The following is a 27,327-nucleotide window of genomic DNA, read 5'->3' as shown; positions in this document are numbered from 1 at the left end:
ACTGCAATTAGCCCAAATTTTTATTGCAAAAACCTCAGAAGTATTTTTACTAGTGAATTCACGGGTATGTGAAACCCGCGTACAATATACACAATGACCACATGAAATGCAACCTAATACAGGACCCCCTGTCAAAGAAATTTGATTGGAAACTGTAAAGCTATGAACAGATTTTTTATAGTGACTAAGTCTAGAACCTATAGTACATCCTCTTCTGAAAGAGAAAGAACATCTGTCCCTAAGAAAAGGATGAAGTCTCTCTTCGGCCAACAAAACATTCTAATGTCTCTGGATAATGTTAACGAAGCCTTGAGTATTGCGTCCATAAGTAGTAACCAAACACAAAGGCTGTTTGACCCCATCATTATTGCAATGTTTATAATGCAATAGATTTTGCCTATTTAAATTAGAGGCCCATTGTTTAGCCTGATTGATAGTACCTGGACGATAACCTCTCTCTAAAAATCTACGGGCAAGATCATCACGTGTTTTGACATAAGATGATTGGTTAGAACAGATCCTCTTGGCTCTTAGAAATTGGGATTTGGGTATATTTTGGATGATATGTTGTGGATGGAGGCTGGAAGCATATAATAAAGAGTTGTATTCAGGAAATTTCCTGAAAATAGCAGTTTAAAAAATCTACTTTCAATCCACCTATGGTCCATCTAGTGGGTGTCTTTTTGAAAAATGTGTTAAAAGATTTACATTGTCATCTTAAGGATTTTCCGCATTTTATGTGGGGCAGACTTCTCGAGCTTTTTGCTTGAGAATTTGTGAACATCTTAGTGGTATTAAAAATAAATTTTCAATTTGTGATTATTGACCATATTAAGGGTATTTGTAGAGACAAAGATAGTTGGCATGAGTTGCTTAACTTTAAAGAAAAGAAATGGATAGTAAAACTGGGAGCCCTGTTTCCACCTGGCCTTAATGATCAACTATAATTAAATGATCAATTATTTTTAATTGTTTCATTACTGTGATTGGTTCTGATGTTAATTACTAGATGTATATATACACATATATACTGGGTTGCTCTTGTCTATATTGTTTTTATTGTCTGTATCCACTGAAGAAGGCTCTGTTGAGCCGAAACCGGTTTGGATTTTTCTTATATTTGCTGTTGCGACCCATGGGATTTTTCCATTGGGCTGAATAAATGACTGTTTATACCTTCCTTACTTGCTGGCTTCGTTTTGTGGATGGATGTTTCTTTTTGCCGTGCAAGAGGTTTATGAGCATCTATTTTTTCATGACCCTTACTGCATAGTTAGTCTTCTTCCCAGTAAAGTTCATGTAAAAACATAACCAAAGGGAAGGCACTTTTTAAGGACTGAACACCTATTTACACTGTAGTCATGTGTTACCTGCACCCATGCACTTGAAACTTGGTATCTCAGTACTTGTTCCCAAATATAAATTGCACTGCAAAAATAAATACCAAATATGCTTTGTTACATACCATGTATATCTTTACACTGACAATACACATTCAGATTGTCTAATACATGTAACACAAATATGATTAAAAATGTGCGTGTCTGTATGTGACAATTTAAGTGTGTAATGTACACAACATACTGGGAAAAAGCATAAGATGTCTCATTTCTGCTACATGCATTCCTGACAGATGTTTGCATATAGTTTGTAAAGCTGTTTCTTAAAGTGTATCTGTACATTAGAAACATAACAGGAAATACTGCATCCACACTTTGCACATCACTTTCATAACAGGATATGTCAACCATATCATATAATGATGATGGCATCATCTATAAAGACAACTCTTGCAAGATAAGTACATGCTTCAGTGGTGTTGCAATCATCCTATACTGCATTTTGAGGATAGGAACAATTAATTACATGTGTGCTAGATCAGCACAGCAATCACATTATGCATGTGTCTCTATGTATGTGTAAGTGCATGCACATTGTCAGAGGAACATCAGTGTGTACCCTACTGTCATCAACATCACAAAAGGCAGGTTTGTGCAGGGATACTTGTGCTAAATACTGTGTTCTCTCCCAGGTGTAGTTAGGTAGGGGTTCTAATCTCACCGCAGTCAACTTGTGTATGTATGTACTCAGATGAGGATAACTGTGTTTCCTACAGTCAGCATTACAGTCCCATGGAGTACAGATATTTTGACAGTTGTAAACATCTACACATCCATTTTATTCAGACCTCCCAACATTTTATCTCCAACATCAAATGATGTTGTCATCCGCTATAAATTGTCCAATGGTATTGCAAAAGTAAGACTTGCGCTGGCACTTGCATTAAATATTGAGTTCTCTAGCTGGTTTACTTAGTTAGGAAGGGGTTCTAATCTCACTGTGGTCAACTGGTGTGTGTTTGTTTCCACTTGGTTGAAATGTGAGAGGGAATTTTACACCAGCATGTGAGACACTGAGACACTGCTAACATCATCAACTAGAAAGTGTTGTCGAACACTGTAAAAGTCAGTCTTGTGCTGGGGCACTTGCATTAAATACTGTGCTTTGTAAATAGGAAGGGGTTCTATTCTCATTGTAGTCAGTTGGTAGGTATGTGTGCATGTTCAATTGGTTGACATTTGTGAGAGCATTTTACACCAGCATGTGAGACACTACTATTATGATCTTCTTCGAACCAGATACTGCTGATGTTATCAGCTATAAAGTGTTGTCAGACACAGTAAAAGCCAGACTTGTGCTGCGGCACTTGAATTAAGTACTATGCTTTGTAAATAGGTAGGGGTTCTATTATCATTGTGGTCAATTTTTGTGTGTGTGCTCACTTGATTGACATTTGAGAGAGCATTTTACACCAGCATGTGAGACACTGCTATTACCATCTTCTCACAAGACACTGCCAATGTTATCAGCTATAAAGTGTTGTCAGACACTATAAAAGCCAAGCTTGTGCTGTGGTGCTTGCTTTAAGATTTGTGCTTTGGAAATAGGTAGGGGGGTCTATTCTCACTGCAGTCAACTATGTGTGTGCAGTTGACTATTTTAGAATAGTATGCAAGTCCACAGCTATGTCAGACCTTCCTCCAAACGTCTTGCATACCCTGATGATGGCAACTTGTATAATGTATAACATGTACTCTGACAGTATTAAAGACAAACCTGTGCTGTGGCAGTACCATTGACTACTGTGTTTCTAAGCTACTTTCCTTACAAATATAGGGGTTCTAATCTGACAGCAGGCAATACGAGTGTCTGTACATACAAATATCACTTTTGAGATAATTTTTCACAGGGATGTGATTCAACTTTCATGTACTGCACTCCTCCAAGTATGTTCTCCTCACATAATGTGACAGTGTGACAGTCAGATATATGTGGTGTTGCTACTGTTACATAGCATGGCATTCATATTCTATACAACCGCTAGATATAATGTTCAAATCAGCCCCAGTCTACTCAAATCAGACCCAGTCTATTGCAGTGTGTGTGTGTGATTGGTGGATACATCATGCTCATTGTATGATCTTTGGAATTACTCTTCATTTCACTACCATTTGGGGAACCTTTCACATAGCCTATTGTATCCACCATCCTACTATTTCCTCTGGACACATGACATTCTTTCTGCAGAGGGGTAGAGGATGTACTCATGCCAAATATGCATACACATGTCATGGAACAGAATCCTTCCATGAGCCTCTGTACACCATTTCCAGACCACTTCATGTGTGATTGCTAATTCTGTCATGGTGTGGTGCACATGTCTCATATGGACAGTGGCAGTATGTAATGCAATCCTACAAATATACAGATATGCACAATAGGCTTACTATCTTCCATAATATAGATATAGGGAGTTTGCTTTCGATGGTATAATGTCTAGGATTTTATGTGAAATTGGCTGTTAGCCTAATAATGTCATATGAACAGTTAACATGTCAATATTGCTGTCATTGACATGTGCTATACTGAGGTGTGTATGTACAGTATGGCTACAAGAAGATATTGCAGTCTGTGATGTGAGCTAATGTATTAATGTTCGTTGCTGCCATTTCATTACAAGCTTCTTCTATAACACCTGTAGTAATGTGCCTCCTGAGAACTGTTGAAATGGTATACTATACTTTTATGCATATTGTAGGCTTATTAGGACATGTGTTGTTATAATGGAGCAGGTCAGCCTTCTACACAGTTCACGTTCCCCCACAGTGACACTTGCAGTATGGCACAGGTGTGCATATGTCTACATATCATGATTAAATGTTCTGTGATAGACATCAATATAAATTCATATCGATTACATATTCACATAAGTTTTGTTTCATACACATATTGTTATTCTATATGATATACACAACAATGCATCACATGTTTGGATTCAATTGCAACCTTGTGGAATTCATTGTATGTGCAGTTTTGTTGCAGTTCCCAAGGATTAACAGCATTTGTATCAGGAAATTCTCTGCATGAGCCACAAACAACTGATATGTAATGCATCCTTATATGGCAACAGGCCAGTCAAATGCAGCTTCCCCATGAAACACATATATAGGCATATGTTGTGCAGTTGATGTAAGTAGATTACATTGGTATAGTTTATGACTGCAGAATAGTATCAGTGTGTGGAATATGATAAATAACCAAGGTTATATTTGGAAGTCTTTTCACAAATCATTTATTCCAATAAATGTGAAATATTATGGGTAATACACGACTAAGCACAAATCTGTATGTGGATGCCATGAGACATACCCAACCAGAGTAAATAGACATCCACTACCTGACAGTTTGTCTCACACGTCACTCCCATGTCACCACTGGCCATCAGCCAAAGTATATATGCAAACTTTACTCAGTTTTTATTCTCAAAATGGCAGCTCATCTCTGCACTGTCTATAGCTAATAACACAGACTCAATGGGCTCTGACATCAAAGGTTGCCCATAGAGTGACTTAAAACCTGAACAACCAGACACAGTTGGATATATACTTCAACACAGACTCCAGATGGGTTCATATTATATGATCAAATGCTAGAAATAGTGAATGATGTATTATCAAACCCAAATGCACGAAACAACAAAATGTCGAAGGAATGGATAAAAAAAAATGTACAGGTGACAAAGTGGGGGGCTGTGCCCCCCACACCCTGCCATCTTAAATATACCAACTCCAAGATCACACCACAGTGAAGAAAACAGCAGAGTCCGGATAATGGCCCAGCAAATGCTTTTCCTGGGAAAAAAATCGCTTATCTGTTCCTTTGATATTCTGTGGTTTTGTACATTTGGGTTTGACAAATGAGCATTCACTATTTCTAGCATTCAATCAATAGGAACACCTTCCACACAACTTATGGTCCCATGGAAGGATATACAGCAACATGCATCCTCTGACTGGTGGTGACTATCACCTGATGCATGGAATTATAGACCCATCCTGACTCTCCTCATCTGTGAGTTAGGCCAATGAGTCATTGTGGATCTTCTCTAAAAGGACACGTTATATTCCAACTATGTACCAAACCCACATTTGATTTAAGGCTACAATATGTCTGTTACATCTGTTCACTGTCTTCAAGAAGGTTACCAAGGGCATGCATGATGGCAACACTATCATCCTGTGTAACTTGAACTGGGTAAGGCATTTGAAACAAATCCACAGTCAGGTATTACAGAATAATTGTCTCAAGTGGCCATAAACATCTATGTCACCAATGTGGCAGACAACTGGATCACATACGTGACAGATAAATATGTTGCAGTTTGTGAAATCACCTCTGTCTAGAGTCCAATGACCAGGAATGTATCTCAGGGCTCTGTGCAAGGCCCTTTCCTGTCCATTATTTAAGTCTCAAACATCAAAACTGACTTATACATCATTTCCTTAACCAGTTTTGTGGAGGATTGCAAATTGTGGACAATAATTGAATTAAAGTGGGGCGTTGGTATAATGCAGATAGTACCAACACACAAAGGATTGCTGCCATAGCTATGGAGACACAGGAGATGAACAACAATCATGAAAGAATTAGTAACTTTATAAAAGCAAATACACAAGATAATTACAATATAAACAGCACTCCCCTATGATAAGACCAAGTGGTATATGACTTGTGTACTCAGGTAGATGTTATGTGGAACATCCACTAGCATGTGTCCACAGTGATGACCACCCCCTTTTATGTAGCACAACTCCTATATGTGTGACATCCACATAAAAGGTCATTATAGTTCCATTGTTCTCAGTCCTCATCACATCAATAACTGAGTACAGTGCACCATTTTGCATATACCTCCCAACACATCTTCCAGGAATGAGCTAATTAAGTGTACCACTTTGGCCACAGTGAACTTTCACACATCTTATCAGCCATAGCCAAGTATTTTTTTTGGTGCATAAACATTAGGGATTGATGGTGCAGAACCCCATTCAAGGTATTATACAAGATTCACATGTGTCATGTGTTCCTGTGATGCACACAGTAAATACATAGCTGACTGACACTGATGCCATGGATTACAGTTTTGAAAGTGTGGATTATGGCATACATGCCATGCAAATATGTCAACTAGCCAGGATTGCTCATAATTTCAAATACAGGTGTAACAGTGTCCCTATCACCTATAACAGATATTAATTTTTAAGGAAGGTGTGCTTGATTCCTCTATTGGATTTCTGACAAATCATGGCAGTTGTACGAATGTGTTCTTACAGAACCATCTGTAATAACTCACATTCACATGTGTTATATCAATCAAATAGATTAGTGGTGGTATTATGCTGATATTGTCCAGGATTGTGCATGCTTCTGTCTAAGGTTGTCCAAGACTCTGCCTGGAGTACAGGAATGACATATTTTCTTCTAAATACTGCAGAAGAGAGACATCCATCCTATTTTAACTAATATGCTTATTTATTCCGGCATGACAAATCCAAATCCCTAGACAGGTTAGATATCTGGAGCTGGTTTACAGTGGTGTACTGCTAAGTGACTCCTCAAAACTAGTCTTTAGATATAAAGATGACTTTAGATATAAAGATGACTTGTGCATTCTTGAATTTCCCAAGTAAATATAACTAAAGACGGGTTCCTATTACATGAACAAACTTTTCAAAGTTCAAATGTCATATGGTCAACACCATACGATCGAACTTTGAAAAGTTCGAAGGTTAAATGTAATGGTGCCTTATGGTGCAAGATGGGAGAATTTCCCTTTTCTGCACTGAAGTGCAATCTCGGAGTTGGTATATTTAAGTGGGGGGTGTGGGGGGTGCCCCCCTGCTCGGAGCATTAAGGTAAGTTTTATTTTTCTTTTATGTTTTATTATATATTCAAAGTTTCAAACTTCGATTATATGTTGTCGAACATATGGGATTCGAAGTTTTGAAACTTCGAATATATAATATAGACCCACCAAAGACTCATTCAAGAAGACCATTCCAGTAATGTAGCTATGTCCTGAAATTAGCATTCATCCCCTTTATTGTCACACTATGCCTCTTTTTTACTTTTTGATGTTCAAAAATACGCTACATCTACAGATCTAGGCACATAACTTGTGAAGACATCTAAGCTCACCTGTATTTAGTAAAATAGCACCTCTTTTCAAGTACTGGGGCTGACAGGCAGCACCTATGCTGCTGAATCTGGAGATTTATACCTACATTTTGTTTCCAACATGCCAAAGGTTAGTGAGCCTGAAAGTGAGCTTACTAACAGCTGAAGTTGTTCACCTGATGTGTATATGTTATTCACCAGGTGTGCAGAATACTAACAGCTAGTGTTATTCACCAAGTGTGTGCAGAATACTAACAGCTAGTGTTATTCACCAGGTGTACAGAATACTAACAGCTAGTGTTATTCACCAGGTGTGCAGAACACTAACAGCTAGTGTTATTCACCAGGTGTGCAGAATACTAACAGCAAGTGTTATTCACCAGGTATGCAGAATACTAACAGCTAGTGTTATTCACCAGGTGTGCAGAATACTAACAGCTAGTGTTATTCACCAGGTGTGCAGAATACTAACAGCTAGTGTTATTCACCAGGTGTGCAGAATACTAACAGCTAGTGTTATTCACCAGGTGTGCAGAACACTAACAGCTAGTGTTATTCACCAGGTGTGCAGAATACTAACAGCTAGTGTTATTCACCAGGTGTGCAGAATACTAACAGCTAGTGTTATTCACCAGGTGTGTACAGAATACTAACAGCTAGTGTTATTCACCAGGTGGGTAGGGCATACTAACAGCTAGTGTTATTCACCAGGTGGGTAGAGCATACTAACAGCTAGTGTTATTCACCAGGTGGGTAGAGCATACTAACAGCTAGTGTTATTCACCAGGTGGGTAGAGCATACTAACAGCTAGTGTTATTCACCAGGTGGGTAGAGCATACTAACAGCTAGTGTTATTCACCAGGTGTGCAGAATACTAACAGCTAGTGTTATTCACCAGGTGTGTACAGAATACTAACAGCTAGTGTTATTCACCAGGTGGGTAGAGCATACTAACAGCTAGTGTTATTCACCAGGTGGGTAGAGCATACTAACAGCTAGTGTTATTCACCAGGTGGGTAGAGCATACTAACAACTAGTGTTATTGAGCATACTAACAGCTAGTGTTATTCACCAGGTGGGTAGAGCATACTAACAGCTAGTGTTATTCACCAGGTGGGTAGAGCATACTAACAGCTAGTGTTATTCACCAGGTGGGTAGAGCATACTAACAACTAGTGTTATTGAGCATACTAACAGCTAGTGTTATTCACCAGGTGGGTAGAGCATACTAACAACTAGTGTTATTGAGCATACTAACAGCTAGTGTTATTCACCAGGTGGGTAGAGCATACTAACAGCTAGTGTTATTCACCAGGTGGGTAGAGCATACTAACAGCTAGTGTTATTCACCAGGTGGGTAGAGCATACTAACAACTAGTGTTATTGAGCATACTAACAGCTAGTGTTATTCACCAGGTGGGTAGAGCATACTAACAGCTAGTGTTATTCACCAGGTGGGTAGAGCATACTAACAGCTAGTGTTATTCACCAGGTGGGTAGAGCATACTAATAGCTAGTGTTATTCACCAGGTGTGTATAGCATATGAACATTTTTTTCACCAGGTGTATGCAGCTTACTAACACCTAGTGTTATTCACCAGGTGTTTACACAGAAATGACAGTTTATGCTATTTAAGAGCAGGTCTTGCTTCAGCTAACTATATTAACAATTCAGACTTATACATTTTATTTCAATAACAAAGCTTTAAATAACCTTTAAAGAATGTTTATCAGTTAATCTGTAAGCAGGAAACAGAGGAAGAGATGAGCAGACAGCAAGAAAAACTGAAAAATGTTCTATACTGCAAGTAAACTTATGAATTACCAGAGACCATCAGATCTCATTCAGCATTTTCTTCTTCTTCTTTCAGCTGTTCCCATTAGGGGTCACCACAGCAGATCATCTGTTTCCATTTCTTCCTGTCCTCTGCATCTTTCTCTGTCACACCATCCACCTGCATGTCCTCTCTCACCACATCCATAAATCTTATATTGGGCCTTTTTCTTTTCCTCTTACCTGGCAGCTCCACTCTTAACATCCTTTTCCCAATATACCCAGCATCCCTTCTCAGCACATGTCCAAACCAATATAATCGTGCCTCTCTGGTTTTGTCTCCAAACTGTCCAACCTGAGCTGACCCTCTAATATGCTGATTCTTTACCCTGTTCATCCTCATCACATTCAATGCAAATCTTAACATCTTTAACTCTGCCACCTCCAGCTCTGACTCCTGTCTTTTCATCAATGCCACTGTCTATAAACCATGTAATATAGCTGGTCTCACTACCCTCTTGTAGACCTTCCCTTTCAGTCTTACTAGTAACCGTCTGTCACAAATCACTACTCACACTCTTCTCCACCTACTCCACCTTGCCTATACTCTCTTTTTCACCTCTGTTCCACACTCACCATTACTGTGAACTGTTGATCCCAAGTATTTAAACTCATCCACCTTTTCCAGCTCAACTGCCTGCATCCTCACAATTCATCTTTCCTTCTGCTCATTCACACACATATATTCTCTCTAAGTCCTTCTTTCCTCTCCTCATTAGAACATATCTCAACCTCTCTAGGGCCTTCTCCACCTGTTGCCTGCTTTCACTACAGATCACAATATCATACACATGTCGGTATTTTAAAACAATAGTTGTTTTGCTGTGGTTAAGGAGGTGACGTCAATTTGGGGCCACTCCCTTACCCTTTTAAACTTGTGAGCGTTTGCTTTGGTTTTGCTGATGAAGCTTCTGGTTTTCTGGAAGCGAAAACACTTTTGGTTCTTAAATAAAATTGCGTTCCTGAAGCTGAGCTTATTGGACTTTGTGGAGCATCGTTTTTTGTGGATTTACTTGTTGGTTTTGTTTTTTTCATTTGTGGGTATGATGTCTGGTGCACCATCGAGCCCAGCTATGCCAAATTTGTTTGGTACACTTAGTACCGAGAGTCCTTAGGACCATTCCAGTATGAAAGCGCTAATGGTAGCACTTTCTCAACGGCTTGATTGTATGAACTCACGACTTGACAATATTGAAAGAGGAAACGCTAATAATGTGCGTGGAGGTGTTTTTACACCAGCGGTGTCTAACAACGAGATGTCAGGAACCAACGAATCGGCGGTTCCAGCTGGTCAACAACCTGCACCTTTTCGCCCCTATATGGTGGAAAATCCTGCAGGCAGCTTGATTTTAAATAACATTGCACCCCTGCCTACTTCCACAGATAATGGCAGCAATCATAGGAATTTGGCTTCAAGGCAAGCGCTTTCTACCGCTATTAATCAACAGACTGGGAGTCACGATTCACTTATGGATGTGCCCTCGTTGTCCGAATGGGTGAAGAACTTAGCCCCTTTTTCATTTGGGGATTCTACTGGAGTGGGGCCATCGGTGTTGGACACATCTAATCCAGGTAACTCTTTTGATCATATAGCGGAGAAGCTAAAAGTACTGGATGCCAAATTATTAAAAATCAAAAAGCTGCAATTGGAAGTATCATATTTTAAGCAGTGTTTGGCTGAGGCGGTGATTCCTAAGGGTCTACGGAGTTCTTTTTCCCCCACTGGCCTCTTCTCGGATGCCTCTTTTGTGACTGAGTTGGAGACCCTTTTTAATAGGCAAGGGGCAGAATTACTAGAATTAATGATTAAAAATTACTCCAAGCATATTACACTATTATTGGAGGAAACATCTAACTTGGACATTACCATTAAAACTGATATTAAATTCTCGAGGTATAAATATGATTACGGCCGAATTTTTACCAGTATTGATACCTTGCTTTCCAAACTTAAGGCTAACAAGTCTAAGAAACTAGCAAGAGATAGACTTGCCTATCAAACTAATTGTGTGTACCCGAACTTGGTGAAAAAAACCAATAGGCCTGGTAACCATTTGGATAGGGATGTGTCGGCATCCCACTATGGCGACAGTGAAACTGTGGAGGAGCCCCCAAACGATGAGGACACGGCAGGTGTTGGTAGAGTAGTTGGGCCTGATCAGGGCCCTAGGAGAAGTAACAGGATTAAATCCCAAAACAAGGCATACAATTACACTAATCAGCAGAAGCCTTTTTTAGGGAAGAAGGGCAATCGGTACCAGAGGAACAAGAACTGGAATTAATGGAAGATTCCACATCTTCTATAGGTACTGGCCCTCCTATTGAACATTTGCCTCATGTGATCTCTAATTTAAAAGGGGATTTTCATATATATAATTTCTCCAATGTTGTCATCGATGAAGAACTTGTTGAACTTTTAGCCAAAGGGTTGAACTTTGTCCCTGACCAACACTTTAAACTGGCTAAAACCCTGGTGGATTTCAAATTTTATGTGCGTAAACTTAACCTAAAGGTCTTTTTTAATAATGACCTCCCAGTCATAGATAACAAATTGAAGTTAACCAGTTCTTTTAACCCCCCCTTACACCCCAGCCTAAATATTTTTGAAAGTGCTTGTGAACTTGACCTTAGACATTTGTTTTCCTCTAAACACAATTCTAGATTAACAAGGAATATTTCTCAGGACCAAGTTATGGCCTTAAACAAACTTTGTGGTATGGCAGTTAGGGTGATTAAACCGGATAAGGGAGGGGGTCTGGTTATCTTCGACAAGGATGAATACACCAGGAGAATGTTTTTGGTGTTGGATTCACCTGCTTATGAAAGTTCATCCCTTAATGAGTTAACTACCACATATAAAAGAATTAGAGGTTACTTTAGGGACCTTTACCTTGAAGGTAGAATTAATATGGACACTTACAACTTCATTGACATTTCTATGCCTAGAGTGCCAGTCATGTTTGGGATCCCCAAGATACATAAGAGTCTTTCTGAGCCACCTATGCGTGCGCTGGTTGATGGTAGAAGTTCCATCACGCATCCCTGCGCCCGCATTATTGACAGCATTATTGGCAAATATCTGAAACTAATCCCTCAGATTTGTAAAGACTCTTGGGCTTTCTTGAACCTGATCAATGAGGTTCAATTTGACGGTGATCTCAATTTTCTGACCATTGATGTGGTCGATCTGTATACCTCAATCCCTCACGCAGAGGCTGTTGAATGGATTGAGTTTATGCTGCATGAACATGGCGCACCTAGTAATGACATCATTGTTGTCACAGTCTTACTTGACATCATTCTATCTTCTAATTTTTTTATTTTTGACAATCAATACTTCCTCCAAAAGAAAGGAATTGCAATGGGGTCCCCGTGTGGCAGTAGTGTTGCAAATTTATTTGTAGCCTACTGGGAGAAAAATTTTTTATTTAATCTCCCACTTTTTCAGAGGTGCTCTAAAATCTACACACGGTTTCTAGATGATGCCTTTATGCTGGTTGAAGGAGGTGAAGATGTGGTTTTGGAACTCATTTCATACATGAATTCCACAACAGAATTCTTAAAATTTACACACCATTTTTCGACTCTTACCATCGAATATTTGGATGTCCAGTTGACAAAGGACATGTGTAACAAGAGATTCTGCTCTTCAATCTTCAGGAAGACAACTTATTGCAACTCCTTCTTGCATTTTTCAAGTTGTCATCCTTGGAAGCAGAAGCGGTCCATTGTTAAGGGCCAACTGGTCAGGGCCGCACGTATGTGCAGCACTGATGATGCTTTCCACAATGAATGCTCCTTACTTAAAGATTTTTTTCTAAACAGAGGTTACCCTGAAGATTTGATTGTTGAATTAACGGTAGAAGTTTCTTCTAAACATCTGAATGGTACTCTAAAACCTCTACTTTCCTCCAGTTTGGGGTGGTCTAGGGGTGAAAGTTTACCAGTTACATTAGACACCTCTATTACACAAGTCTCGTTAATTGATGACAACAGCAAGGGCCCTGACTTTACTACTAGTTTCATTACTGCTTTTAATACAAATTCAGGGCAAATTTGTTCCATTATAAGGAAGAACTGGTTCTTCATTATGAATTCGGGATTACACGAAAGGTTAGGTCTTTCTCCTGTTTTTACATTTCGTAGGGGCAGCAATCTTAAAGACATTTTACAGAGAAATAAGAGTTTTGACCACATGGTGAGAATGAAAGGTACCACCACATGTGGGTGCTGCAAGTGGTGTAGATACCTCCGTGTTGGTAACTCTTTCGTTATAGGTAACAGGAAGTATTTCATTAATCACAAAATTAATTGTAATACTAAGGCCATAGTTTACGTAACATTCTGTGAATGCTGCGCAGCATTTTATGTTGGTAAAACGGATCGGCGATTTCGCGACCGTATTTACCAACATATTTATGCTATTAACCATAAAAAAAGTGATAATGCCCTCTCCAAGCATATTTTGAGTAATAGTGGTCACAGTTTCCAATTTATGGGCATCGACAACATCAGAATGGACATTAGAGGGGGACCGCAATCTTTAATTGTAGAGACCCGGGAATTAGAATGGCAGCTCCAATTAGATGCCTTCTCATATCCCGGGCTCAATGGTAACTGCAATATGGCAGCTATATTGAAGTATAGGAGTTATCTTAGATAAGTTACGTAGACATTTTATGAATGCCTTTTAGATGGTTCAACACAATTTTTAGGGCGCCCAGGTAGTGCAGTAGCATCTTATTTGCACTTTGAAACACTATTTTTAATATCCTTTAGTTTATCTAGGTAAATGTCAATTCTACCTACACTGTGTGTAGCCTAGTGCCATGTTTTTACTTGTTTTGTCTAGATGTAGTATTTTGTACACGGTCTGATTTTGCATGTTTGAAGGTTACTTCATCGACAGGCTAGTACATGCTAGGTTACCCTTTGGCGTTTTCCTCTTATTCTTATTTCTAAAAAATTTTTTGTACTTTAACTTTTTTATGTCGGTATTTTAAAACAATAGTTGTTTTGCTGTGGTTAAGGAGGTGACGTCAATTTGGGGCCACCCCCTTACCTTTTTAAACTTGTGAGCGTTTGCTTTGGTTTTGCTGATGAAGCTTCTGGTTTTCTGGAAGCAAAAACGCTTTTGGTTCTTAAATAAAATTGCGTTCCTGAAGCTGAGCTTATTGGACTTTGTGGAGCATCGTTTTTTGTGGATTTACTTGTTGGTTTTGTTTTTTTCATTTGACAATATCATACACAAACATCATAGTCCACAGGGACTCCTGTCTGATTTCATCTGTCAACCTGTCCATTACCACTGCAAATAAGAAAAGGCTCAAAGTTGATCCTTGATGTAATCCCACCTCCATTATCTGTCACTCCCACCGCAGACCTCACTGCTGTCACACTACCCTCGTATATATCCTGTACCACTCTTACATACTTCTCTGCCACTCACAACTTCCTCATACAATATCATAACTCCTCTCTAGGCACCCTATCATATGCTTTCTCTAAGTCCAAAAAGACACAGTGAAACTTCTTGCAGGTCATTGTGTCCAGTTTCTGCGAAGGACTGACCCCTGCCCCTCCCTGTTCTAGGAGCAGGTGAACTCTTTTCAGGCCTACTCTAAGAAAGACAGCCTTCCACCTCTGCCTCTACCCTATCTACACCCCTAGACTGGGAATCATAGCCAGACTTCTTCACCCCTTGTAAGGCTGAACCTCAAAAACTAAAAATCGTCTGAATAACCTGCAAAATCTTCTTCCATTTTCTTTAGAACTGCCTTCTTTTTCTCCAAACAACACATCAGCTTCCACAGGAGAACCAAACAACATTGTTTTGTTGTAAGGAGCTCAAATAAAAATTGTTTCTCACACATGCTAATGGCGAACAGATCCAGAACCAGCCACATGCAAGAGAAGAACACAGACACAAACAACACCACCACCTCCTGCACAGCATCAAAACCAAAACAGAAACTAAAACCTGCAACTTACCCAAATAACACTCAACCAAAACCTACTCTTTACCTCAATACCTTCCCAGAGCATCTATCTAGAGGATTTTTAATGGAAAAATGAATTCAATTTTGTTTTTTCAAAGTGAAACTGGCAATTCAAAGCTCTCCTGGCTAGTGGAAGAAGAAGTACTCTTTTTTCCTCCCCATGAATTTCAGCCTTTAAGCCTCTTTAGGATAGGGATTTGATTTTTAACAGCCTCTTAACACCTTTAGGCCCTAGAACAGAAACAGTGGTCTGCCTTGTGAGGACTCTTTAGAATATGACATGAGCTTCTGAAGAGCACCCTATATCGTCTATCCTGGAGAGTGCAGGCAGGAGGCATCTATCTCATTTAGTTCAGGACTCTACTCTACCTAGAACACACCATCTAGAACTGAAATCAAAAAAACCTAGAAACATTCCTAGAAAAAAATTGACTGAACCTTTAAAATCCTGACTCTCCCCATGAAAAGCTCCCATATAATGAAATGTCTCCCTCAAAGAGGAGAAAGGAGAAGAGGAAAATAGGACATCATCAGGAGACAGGGGAATACTCCTAGAATCATCTACATCAGAATCAGGGAAAGGGGAAAGCATCTGCAAGTCTTCAGCCGATCCAAAGCCTCTCACCCATCCTAAGCTCTTCTATCAGTAGTAGGGGTTCCATTCTAGGCATCTTAAAGGAGGGGCATAGAACAAGCAAAATCTGCTTAATCTTTAGGTACCTTCTGAAGGTACAGACAAAAGCCTGGAAGGAAACTGAGAACTGAAAAAAAGCCTGGCCCAAAAACCTGGCCTTGGAAGGGACAGGGAGGCCTAAAGGGGAGAAGAACAGCTACCTGGAGAAGCCCTTGAAGGAGGTCTACGCCCTGCCCACAAAGTCATAGGCCTACCTCCTGAGAGGTCACATCTTCAAAGGAATTTTCTGGCTGAACCCCTGGCTGAACCCTCTGGCCCAACCCCCTGGCTCTCTGACGACGGTTTCTTCCAGCCTAGGCTTTCTTCAACCTTTTCTTTTGCTTTTGTTTGCGGCTTTTTTCTTGGCATTTTCACGGCATTTTATAAAAAAACCATACCGCCACAACCAAAACAAACACAGCACTCACTAATCTAATCTCTCTTTATAAATCTAGCACAAGACAAGAGCACACGCAACAACGGGCAATGCTCAGGCCCAGGCCAAGGTATACACAATGGTGAGTGGTATGTTTGGTGAGGGTATCACAAAGAAATACCCACTCTTTTCTTTTTCGATATAAAATGGTAACGAAGGCGAAAAAAAAAAAATAATAATCCCCCAGACTACTTCTAACTTGGATTCGGCCCGAAACTCCGACCTTCGAAATCTCAGAAACGCCAACCTGCACTTGCAAACAAACTTCTGCATCGGACCATGCAAAAGAAAGAGGGATATGACGCCGGTCATTGCACCTCATTTGTACCCTGCCTGGCGTGCAGACAATGCGCCTTTTGACCGGACGCCAGCCATATACTTTTGGTATTCGGCCACTGGGGACAGGACTACCCCAAGTGTTAGGACTGCAGCAATGTGGTATGAAGAACATCTTCTCCTGACCTTCTCTATACTTCATCGATACCCTCAGAGTAAACATCACATCTGTAATGCTCCTTCCTCACATGAAACCCTACTGCTGCTCACTAATCATCACCTTCCTTCCTAACCTTGCTTCCACTACTCTTTCCCCTAACTTCATGCTGTGACTGATCAGTTTTATCCCTCTGTAGTTACTACAGCTCTGCACATCACCCTTATTCTTAAAAATTGTTACCAAAACACTTCACTACTCAGGCATCCTCTCGCTTTCCAAGATTTCATTAAACAATCTGGTTAAAAACTTCACTGCCATGTCTCCTAAACACCTCCATGCTTCCATGAGTATGTCATCTGGAACTAACAGCCTTTCCATTCTTCATCCTCTTTACAGCTGTTCTTACTTCCTCCTTGCTAATCCATTGCACTTCCTGATTCACTATCCACACATCATCCAACCTTCCCTCTCTTTCATTCTCTTCATTCATCAACCCCTCAAAGTACTATTTCCATCTGCTCAACACACTCTCCTCGCTTGTGAGTATGTTTCCCTCATTATCCTTTATCACCCTTAACTGCAGTATATCTTTCCCAGCTTGGTCGCTCTGTCTAATGAATCGGTACAAGTCAGATCTCAGTCAGCATTAAAAAATAAATAAATAAACTTGCACAGATTTCTGAAAAGAAATAATAATTGGGAAAAAAAGTGGCATGCTGGTCTACAATTATCTCTAACTGTGCAATAAGTCCTAGTTACAAAAAAACAGTCTGATACAGCTAACATCAGCTTGGGGAACCTTATACTTAAATATTACAGAAAAATAATATAGACCAATGCATAGTGCCTTCCAATATTATGGAATAAGATTCCACTTATTATCAGGTACCAGTATTTAGTTTCCCCTCAAAATAATCTTAATATTTATATAAAATAGACAATATCAACATGAGGTTATGGAAATCAAACTTCTTGAAGGACAGTAAGTGCAAGCTTGATAAATGAAGCTACAATGCTTTCATATTTGTTATGTACAGCATGGAAGCTTCCTCACTATTAATATTTCAGATATAATTCAAAATTAGCAAGACGTTTCATGCTACATCACATAAGTACAAACTCCCACTCTGATCGACAGCAGACTGTTTTATACAAGTATAGACATGCCGATAAAACGCAAGCCATTTAATAAACAAAGGATACGTGCATCACAAGTAACATTTCTCGTTTATCATCAATTAATTACTTTCTAGTTCTAGTTGTATTCCTTGACCTTGCATGTTCACTGACCCAGACATACATTCACAAACACATATATTCCTTTTCATATACTACGTTTTCTCTGTTTTATTTTAATGCAACTTAAACTAAAATTAAATGTACATGGAAGAGAGGTGCATAGTTAATATGCTTCATTTCAGATAGCAGTAAAAGTAAGATGGAGAATTTCAAATATAGATGGTGCAGGAGCAAATGGATCCTACACTCAAGAAGTAATCTGGAAGCCAAGGAAGGACATTAGTTATTAGCCATAGCCAGAGAAACATAATAAATAACATTAGAAGAAGCACATTCTCCATTCTGCCATCACCATTTAATGTTTCAAAGCTTTATTAACCCATGTTTGGTTATGTGATGCAGAAGTAGTTTGCAGTAGTTTCCATTTGTGTTGGATTAGAATTCTGTTATTTTTTTTTAAGACTACAATTCATGGGTTAGAATGAAGTGCATCGGTGCAGTAGTTTGAAAAAATGTACAAAATGATTCATTAAAAAAAAAAAAGAACAAAACAAAAAAAACACTACAATAGAATGAATCTGCCTGCACTGCAGCACACATATCTAAGTGAACATTCCTGAGTTACCAACACTGTTAACATGATTCTGAAAGAGACTTATGGAGCGTTCAGCAGTCTCCAAATATGGCACACTAACAATCATTTTATTATTCCCAAAGAAGGAGACAAGAAGGAATAGCCTGCTTCAAGTGTAAGCAAATAGTTATCAGAACTACAAGGCAGAACCCTAAAAAACACACAGATTAACAAATCCACAAATATACACAAACATGAGCAAATAATTTTTCAGTACACTTGGAGGACAGCTATATATGTATAGAGTTATGAACAAGTACATGACAGAAATGTGGTGAAAACAAACATCAAATAATACAGACTTTATCTCTAGTCCATTAGCAGCTCTATAATTCCTCTGGGGAACAAATTTCTGCTGAACCTCCCACAAGAAAAACAAATATGGCTATGAAATGCATTCCACTCTGGAAAAAAATCCATAATGAGCTGAGAATGGTGATTTGTATACAACGATGCAAAAATAAAATGAACACAAATTCAAAATGTTATGTATTGCATGGGCCAGTCTTGTACATAAGGAACATACAGTGGTGCATGGTATTCTCCATAGACCTGGATACAAAATCAGCGCAGGAGACACACAAGCATGCAACTGCCTGTACTTGTGTGTCTGCATATGAGTATGCATGTGTAATTGCATTCTATGCATGATTCATAATGGCAAAAAGGTACGTTCATATAATTATTTCTAGTTTTCCTGCTTTACCCCCCCCCCCAAAAACAACAAAAAAAAAAAAACAATTGCAAAATGGTACATCCACTAATCTAAGATGAAAAAATGAGAATTTAAATATGTCTTCATTCTTCTTTTGATGAGCAAATTAACAGAATCATCTTTTTCACTCCCTGCTTTATACATTTTAGGAGAAAAATTCTAAAAGCAAAAGAAGTGCAACATAATTAAGCACATCTCATATTTAGATCAGAGTTGTAAACCTTGTGCAGTTCCTGAAGGAGAGAGAAGCCCTCTGTGCTAAGAGGAACTCCTACAGTTGTTTTCCCCACAATGTGACTGCTGTATGTATATAAATGGGCACATCCTCTTTTTTTGTGAGACTTTGCAGCTGCCATAGAGACCCAACCTTCATCTGGCATTACAGCTTGTTGTTTATTATTTGATCGACTGAATGAGCAGGGACTTGTGATTATGCTCAAACCCTGTTCATGCCCACTGTTTTCTTTTTTGAGTCAACAATAGCTATATACTGACTTCTCACACTCTACCTTTCTTCAGAAACCCTGTAAAAATTCCTTGGCTGTTCACACTCGGTGGTTACCTTCAGCTACCCATGCCATGAATGAAGGGGTAAAAAGGTTTTACAACATATGGCCCCATGCTCTTATACACAGCATCTGGGTAGTACCAGTGACTATTGATGCTATGACTACACTCATGTAGGACAAGACAACATTTCTAAAACCATATTGTCTATCCTTCTAACAGTTAAGAGAATAAAGATCCCAAAATCATTGTCAGACTATCAATAAGATGAAACAAACAATTTTGTTTTTATACAGTAATGTATCCTTTATTTTTCTGTTTGGTAATATGACAAATGTGATCTCACTGTTGTACACAGCACTCATCAAACAAGAGTGATGTCTGTAATCACCTGGTGTTACAAATAATGATCCTTCTGTGTTATCCCAAGAGAAACATTTGGATAAATAGTAACTAGCTCCACCAGTGATCATTTTAGCAGACATCCAAGACCTATAGCATATTCAGAATTTCCCAGGGGTCTATTTGAAACCTGCCAATTCAAGGTGTGGAAGCATATAGAATACGACAGGCACCTATACCACTGATTTTTATGAAATGCCTGAGATCAGAAACACAGAAAGGAAACACACACACACACACACACACACACACACACACACACACACACACACACACACAGAGTTTCTTCCATTCAGCAAACAGATTAACATTCTTGGTTTATCTTCTATTCTTTCTATTTTTACAGCAGATCAGTCTAATAAACACTGTTTAAAAATTACATTTCAGGGAATACAAATATGTGTATTGTAGTTCAGAATATGCTAATACTCTTGTTATTTGTAAATTAGTTTTCTAACAGAATATTTGAATACATGGCATAATGTGCAACTGAAGATTTGCAAGCCCAGCTGCTCTGGTTATAACCCAAACCATTTCATCCTTGAAACATCCTCCTACATTTTGATACAGTGCTGTCTTCACTCTATCTACTACAGCACAATATCAGCAGCTGCTTGAAACAGAAATCATATGGAAAAGCAGGCAAACCTGTCAGCAGTTTTCAGTTCTATACCTGAATTCTAGACAACAGAGCAGATTTTGAGCACACTGTGTAGGTCTACACCTGCTTTAATCTGCTTTGCTGTATCCTAATTAGAATTGCATTGGCTGCCTCACTGCGAGTGTCTAACAACCGCAGGTGTGTCTGTAACTGTTAACGAGATCACACCTAGAGTTCGGGCAGCACCAGTCTAATTGCATAAATCAGTCCAAGTGAAGTTATCTGAAAAAGGAAACTTTTAAAAAATGTATTTTACTTAATAAAGTAAAAAGGTGGGAGTACTCCTTAAGGTCATGTTTTTTTCTTTTGCCTCACAGTTTGAATATTCTGAACTGAATGTTCAGCTCCCATCACACTGCACCTGTACTGCTAAGCAAGAAAGATAGCTAACATCAGAGATCGGCAGCTGCAAATTTTCTATGGGAATGCCATATTAACAACAGTGACGCAATCCCCAGTGCCCCCCCACCAACATAAATAAGTACTCTTTTTGGCTGCTAGAACTCTATCAAAATTGTTCTAGCCATCACCTATTTTAAGTCTGTATAATGACAGTTCTGAATCATCCTTATTTAATAGTTCCATGCAGAATCCTACAACAAAGACAAGTTGGGGAGTGTATATCAAGAAAACTTAGATTTCTCCTCTGCATACAAAATTCATACTGCCAAAACAATGATAATTTACCTGTCTGGCTGCAAAATGATTTTGACATCCTGATGAGCATTGTCAGACACACTGCACATGCAATTCGTTACAGATTTCTTGATATCTCTGAACTGTTTTCGTTAGTCTGGATGCATGCTAGAGCTAGTGAAAGACAAATTCAGACCACATCTACAGATACCCATATGAAGTGAATAAAGTAAGTAGAGCATTATCTGTTTCCAGCTTGCATTATATATTTATGCTGCAGGCAGTTATGTTAAATCTGATAATGATGTCATGTCATTGTTTAGGAATGTACTGTACATATTAAGTCCTTAAGTTAGTCAAGAGATTTGGAAGGAAGCACAATCAGAGGGTACCTACAGTAACTACCTTCTACTGTACATAATAGTTTAATCAAAGAAGTAAACAGATAAAGTTACAAAAATGAATACCCCCACAGTGCAATAGAAAAAAAAATTCTCTTCCACAGACTTCTTGTCAGTTTGATTTTCTTGCAGTCCTAGGGGGGAAAAAAAAGCTTCACAGGAAATAGAAGAGAAATATTTGCCTCCCTCTGTCCTTTTCCAGTCTTCCCTCCCCAACCCCCATCCATCCAACAAAAATACCAAATGAAACAATGAAATGTGTTATTTTATCCACTAGAACTTTCTGTCAAAAGGAAAAATATGAAACTAGGAAAACGAAACAAAAATTGAGAACAACTCACAAAACATTTTGTTCAGCTGTAGTTACAATGATACAAGCAAGCTTAAATATACTTTTATTTTTTTCTGTACAAGGTCCATTAAACCAGCTTTTGATGCTCCTGGTTATATTTTCTTTCTACTGATTTTCCGTAAAAAAGCTTTGCTAGTTCTCAGCTCCTAGACAGTCGAAGTTTGTTAACTGGCTACTTTGGAAGTTCTCAAGTCTGTCACCATCAGTGTTGCGTAGCTATGCCATATGGTCCCTTAACAGTTTCCAATATTTTTAAGATTTTATATAGATTTTTGAATCTTCTCCAACCTCTAAATGAAATACTCCTTCTTGTCATCACTAGAGGCCTGCCCACCTTCTGCATTGATGATGGCAGTGTCTGCATCTGGGGCATCATCCGACCCTTTTGCCTCATGAGTCAGGTATGTGCCTAGAACAACAAAATAAAAATCAGACTGCTTGAATCAGTCCTGTTCACAGCAAGTATCCAATCTCTGATTGTATAACTGATCAGTTTTTTTTCTGCTAACATAGCATTGCTGTTTCAGCACTATGGTTATTTAAATAAAGTGCTAAGTTTAATTTTATTTTAGACATTTTTTCACACAAATTTGTCTAATTATTTTTAATCACTTATATAATGTGTTTCTCGAAAAATTTAACTGGCCTCTACATTATCAAGCTTCACCAGATAATCAACATGTGCAATAGTTACAACATTAAATGTTTTTCAAATGAAGAAACAAGTAAAAATACTTACCAATTCAGAACTGAACACAAGAGAATTTGTAAACTGAAACAGTAATACAGACAAAATTCCACACACAAAAAAAAAACAAACAAAAAAACTGTTCACCACTCATATAACTCAGGATTTAACATTATGCTGAATGCTCCTCTTGCATTAAAACACATAGGGTCTGATTCCAGAACACTTGCTCTCAATGCAAGTCACCATTTACACTAAGAGCCAAAGTACAGATTTCATGAAAGGAAGTCATTAGTTTATTATAAATTTTTGCTGCAATAGTGATAAGCACTTAGTAGTAAACAGTTGTATTTGCAGGCTCCCTCATCCTTCTTTACATTATTCGTTTTTAGTTTAGTGTGTGCTGTTCAGCAATGGCATCATCAGCTAGCATATACAGTTGACTTTGTAGTCACCTCAGTGATAATCTTGTATTGCATATTTAGAAAACTGGATTACCACTGAACTGACTGATTTGATTACATAGTGAACAATGTGCTACAGTGGTGTTTCTCAAAGGATTTGCCAGTAATAATCCATGTAATCTATAGAATGCATTTAAATTCTTGATTGAGCAAGTACTTGTGGTAATTCTTCCTACTCAGATGCAAGAGGATAAGAGGGTGTAAAATGCAAGGTTCTGTTTACTAACTAGAAAATCCAGAATAGACTGGAACAGTGGATGCAATGGAAAGAGAGGTTGTGAATAGCATACCAACTGCATTATCTTTTGTTAAGAAAGGTGGTATTTTGTGACTTATTTATTTAATTTAATTAATTTATTTATTTAAATTTGTTGACCGGAGTGTCCGACTGAATGTAGGTCCATTTTCAGCGGAGGCCCAGGGAGAAAAGCTCCACAGTAAAATAAACGGACAGTAGTTACATTGGATTACATAGCGATTAACAATTTAACATAGCAATTGCTTACAACATATTTACAGATGAAGAACATAGTACATCAGTAGACAACTAGAATCTTTATCTGTGAAGTACATAACAGACATTAACAAATATTACAATGAGAAGTTCCTGTTGTATAATAAGTACTAGGCTTATGAGCATCTGAGCTTGCTATAATCAAGGTAGTTAGTTGAGTGGAAAGAAAGGTTGTGGTTGGATGGGGTGGATGATATTAGAGTGGGAGTTGCAAGGGCATAGCCAGCATGTTTTTAGGTGCGCTTTTAGTAAAGTTTTGAAGTGGGTGCATGATGGTACGGAGGTAATTGTGGGTGGGAGTGAGTTCCATAATTTGGCTATGGCGCAAGAGAATAGTGCTTCACCAGCAGAGTTATTGGCTTTAGTGATCTGCAAGTGATTTTTGTTGCTGGATCTTAGTGGTCTGGTGGTGTGATAGGGTTGGAGTAGATTCTGGAGGGATGGGACATTTAGTGGATGGTTTACTAGTTCGTGGGCAAGTGAGAGTTGATACCACTAAAGGAGGTGAGGGAGTTCAAGCCAGCCCAGTTCAGCAAGTGAGAGACAGTGGTGACTACGGTAGGATGCCCCTGTGGCGAATTTGGCGATTTTGTTGTAGCAGGTCTCTAGCTTGTTTAGATCACATTGCCTTAGGTTTGTATATATTGGAGAGGCATAAAGTAGGGTGGAGATAAGGTGGGAATTTGCTATTGAAATCTTTGCTGCTTTGGTGAGAAATTGCTTATTTCTGTATAACGCTCCTAGTTTTTTGTGGACTTTTTTTATGGTCATGGATATGTGAATGTCAAATTTTAGTTTATTATCTATTTCCACTCCTAGCAATTTGGTGTGTTCAGTTGGGTATATAGTGGTGTTGTCTTTTGCTGTGATGTTAAAGTGAGAGTTGTTTTGAGTATGTTCAGTTTTGTTTGGGTTGAGTATTAATTGGGCATCGGATAACCATGTTTCAACAGAGGAAAAGGCTTCCTGTGTGACTTTTTGCAGTTTGGGTAGGGACTGGGCTGAGCAGATGATGGTCGAGTCATCTGCATATTGTATGAGTGTGCCATGCTTGGTGGCAGAGGCTAGATTATTGGTGTAAACAGAGAAGAGTAGGGGTCCAAGGATGGATCCTTGGGGAAACCTTATGGAGACAGGTAGTTGGGGACTTAATGTTTGTGTTGTTAAATGCATGTTGACTAGATCATGTATAACTTGTCAAATTATACATTTCCATAATGTTTTCCAGGGGCACATGAATAGAGCCTTTAGAAAGGTTAATATTCCATATCTGTATGATTCTCCTGCACAAATGGTCAGACAGTAATCACAGCATAAAAATGGCTCCAGCTCTAAGTAAGATGTGATTGTACCTTGCTGAGAAAACAAGTTAAAGAATGCCATTTAATATGGATAGCAGTAGAACCCACCAACACAAAACCTATGCCTTCCCTTATTTGGAGGAATTACATGTTGACATCCTAGATATTAATATTACTCAGGACTAGTTATATTTAGTGACCTGACATTACAGTGACAGTAATGTCCCTGAACCTTTGCATAAAGACCCACAGGCTGCATAGTGGTGAGTGTATGAAAACATTTTCAATCTGCTCGGAATCTGAACTATGTCAAAGTCAAGTCAGAAGAAGCATCTTTGTGAATACTACTTTGTCTGGGACACAGAACAATAGAAAGGCCTTCTAGAATATTTGTTTCCAAATGAAGGTCCAAGTTCTCTTCAAGAGATTTTTATTATAAAACCAGGTTATCTGCATCACAGCAAGTCAGGGACAATGCTTGGATTAAGTCAGGGACAATGCTTGGATTAGTAGCTACTAACCTGACTCCTGATGGTTCCAGTAGAGGGTAATGTCTGATAATCATAACTTGGGTTCACTTGCCAATCAGAGCTCACAGTTCCAAAGAATCTAACATTCTCCCTGCCCAATGTACCTTGGGGATGCCTGTGTAACAAGGGGTCTAAAAAAAGGATGGAGGATGATAAGAGGGTTCCTGACATAGTATCAAAGCATTTTGCAATTGCCTTAGTAACTGAAAAAGGAAGAAGTAAATAATACTGATGAATATTAAACAAACATTATGAAGTATAAGTGTTTAACAGAATGTGTAAACCATCAGATTATAACTCAGGACTCACCTAAGGTAATTAGAATCACTGTACTCCAGGCTATGTTTCATTGATTTTATTTTACTAAACTGAAAGAAATATGTTTCATAAAAGATACATACATATATATATATATATATATATATATATATATATATATATATGTGTGTGTGTGTGTGTGTGTGTGTGTGTGTAAATGTATTTTTGCAGGGGGCCAGGCACCCCTGCATTCTCCATGTGACTGCAACTCCACACATACTCCCAACTATGAAAACATCATGTATGTGTGTGTGCGTGTGTATATTTGTGTGTGTTGCAGTGTGCATGGGGGTGTATGAGTCATGGGGGTGTGTGAGTGAGTGTTTCCATGAGTGGGAGTTTGTGTGTTGGGTGTTTATTTGTATGTATGTGTCTTTGTGGGTGTGTATGTGTGTTTCCATGAGTATGAGTTTGTGTGTTGGGGCTTTGTTTGCATGTGCGTGTTTGTGTTTGCGTGTCTGTGTGCATTTGTGCATGTGTATATGTGCATGTGAGTGTGTGAGTGAGTCTTTCCATGAGTGTATGTGTGTGTTTATGTGCATGTGTGTTTCTGTCAGATGACTGAGTTTTTGGAAACTCGAACTTCATATGGTTGAGACCATGGCATATGTTTGATTTTCTGAAAACTCAATGCACTTATATGGAGATTGTGGTACAGTGGGGGTTACTGAATTGACCTTTTTCCCCACTGTAGTGCAATCTTGGAGTTGGTATATATAATTTACAAGGAGTGCAGGGGCATTTGTTCCCATTGAAAAACATAGATTTTGGTTGTTTTGTTTTGTCTGAGTTTTTGGAAAGTCGAACATATGGTCTCAACCATATGAAGCTTGAGTTTCAGAAAACTTGATCATCTGATATAAACCCTTGTGTATATGCATGTCTGTGTGCTATGGGCATAGTAATCTCAGTTCACACTCTGTTTTCTGTCAACTGATTTTATCAACACACACTACTTAAACTCCTACTGTGTTGATGTCCACTGTCGTAATGTTTTTGTTTCAGTTTGCTAATACATGTTGTTTTCAAACTTTCCTTCAATTTAAGAAAACGTGACACATCATGTAG

At 38.7% G+C, this 27,327-nt stretch overlaps 1 protein-coding gene across 3 annotated transcripts in view; it reads right to left on the bottom strand.

The window, feature by feature from the left end:
- Nucleotides 1–20,272: 20,272 nt before the first annotated feature.
- Nucleotides 20,273–27,327, bottom strand: part of CADM3 (cell adhesion molecule 3) — a 1,289,148-nt gene continuing 1,282,093 nt past the window's right edge. For all 3 annotated transcript variants that reach the window (XM_044059344.1, XM_044059345.1, XM_044059346.1), the window contains one exon: nucleotides 20,273–22,853. In XM_044059344.1, the coding sequence (XP_043915279.1) occupies nucleotides 22,735–22,853 (119 nt within the window). In that variant the 3' untranslated portion in view covers nucleotides 20,273–22,734. The remainder of the gene's footprint in view (nucleotides 22,854–27,327) is intronic.

Source organism: Protopterus annectens, chromosome 17.part0 (genome assembly GCF_019279795.1).
Source record: "Protopterus annectens isolate FY-2018-M chromosome 17.part0, PAN1.0, whole genome shotgun sequence".
Lineage (NCBI taxonomy): Eukaryota > Metazoa > Chordata > Ceratodontiformes > Protopteridae > Protopterus > Protopterus annectens.
Note: the sequence above shows the minus strand (reverse complement) of the source record. Positions and strands in the feature narration are given on the sequence as shown.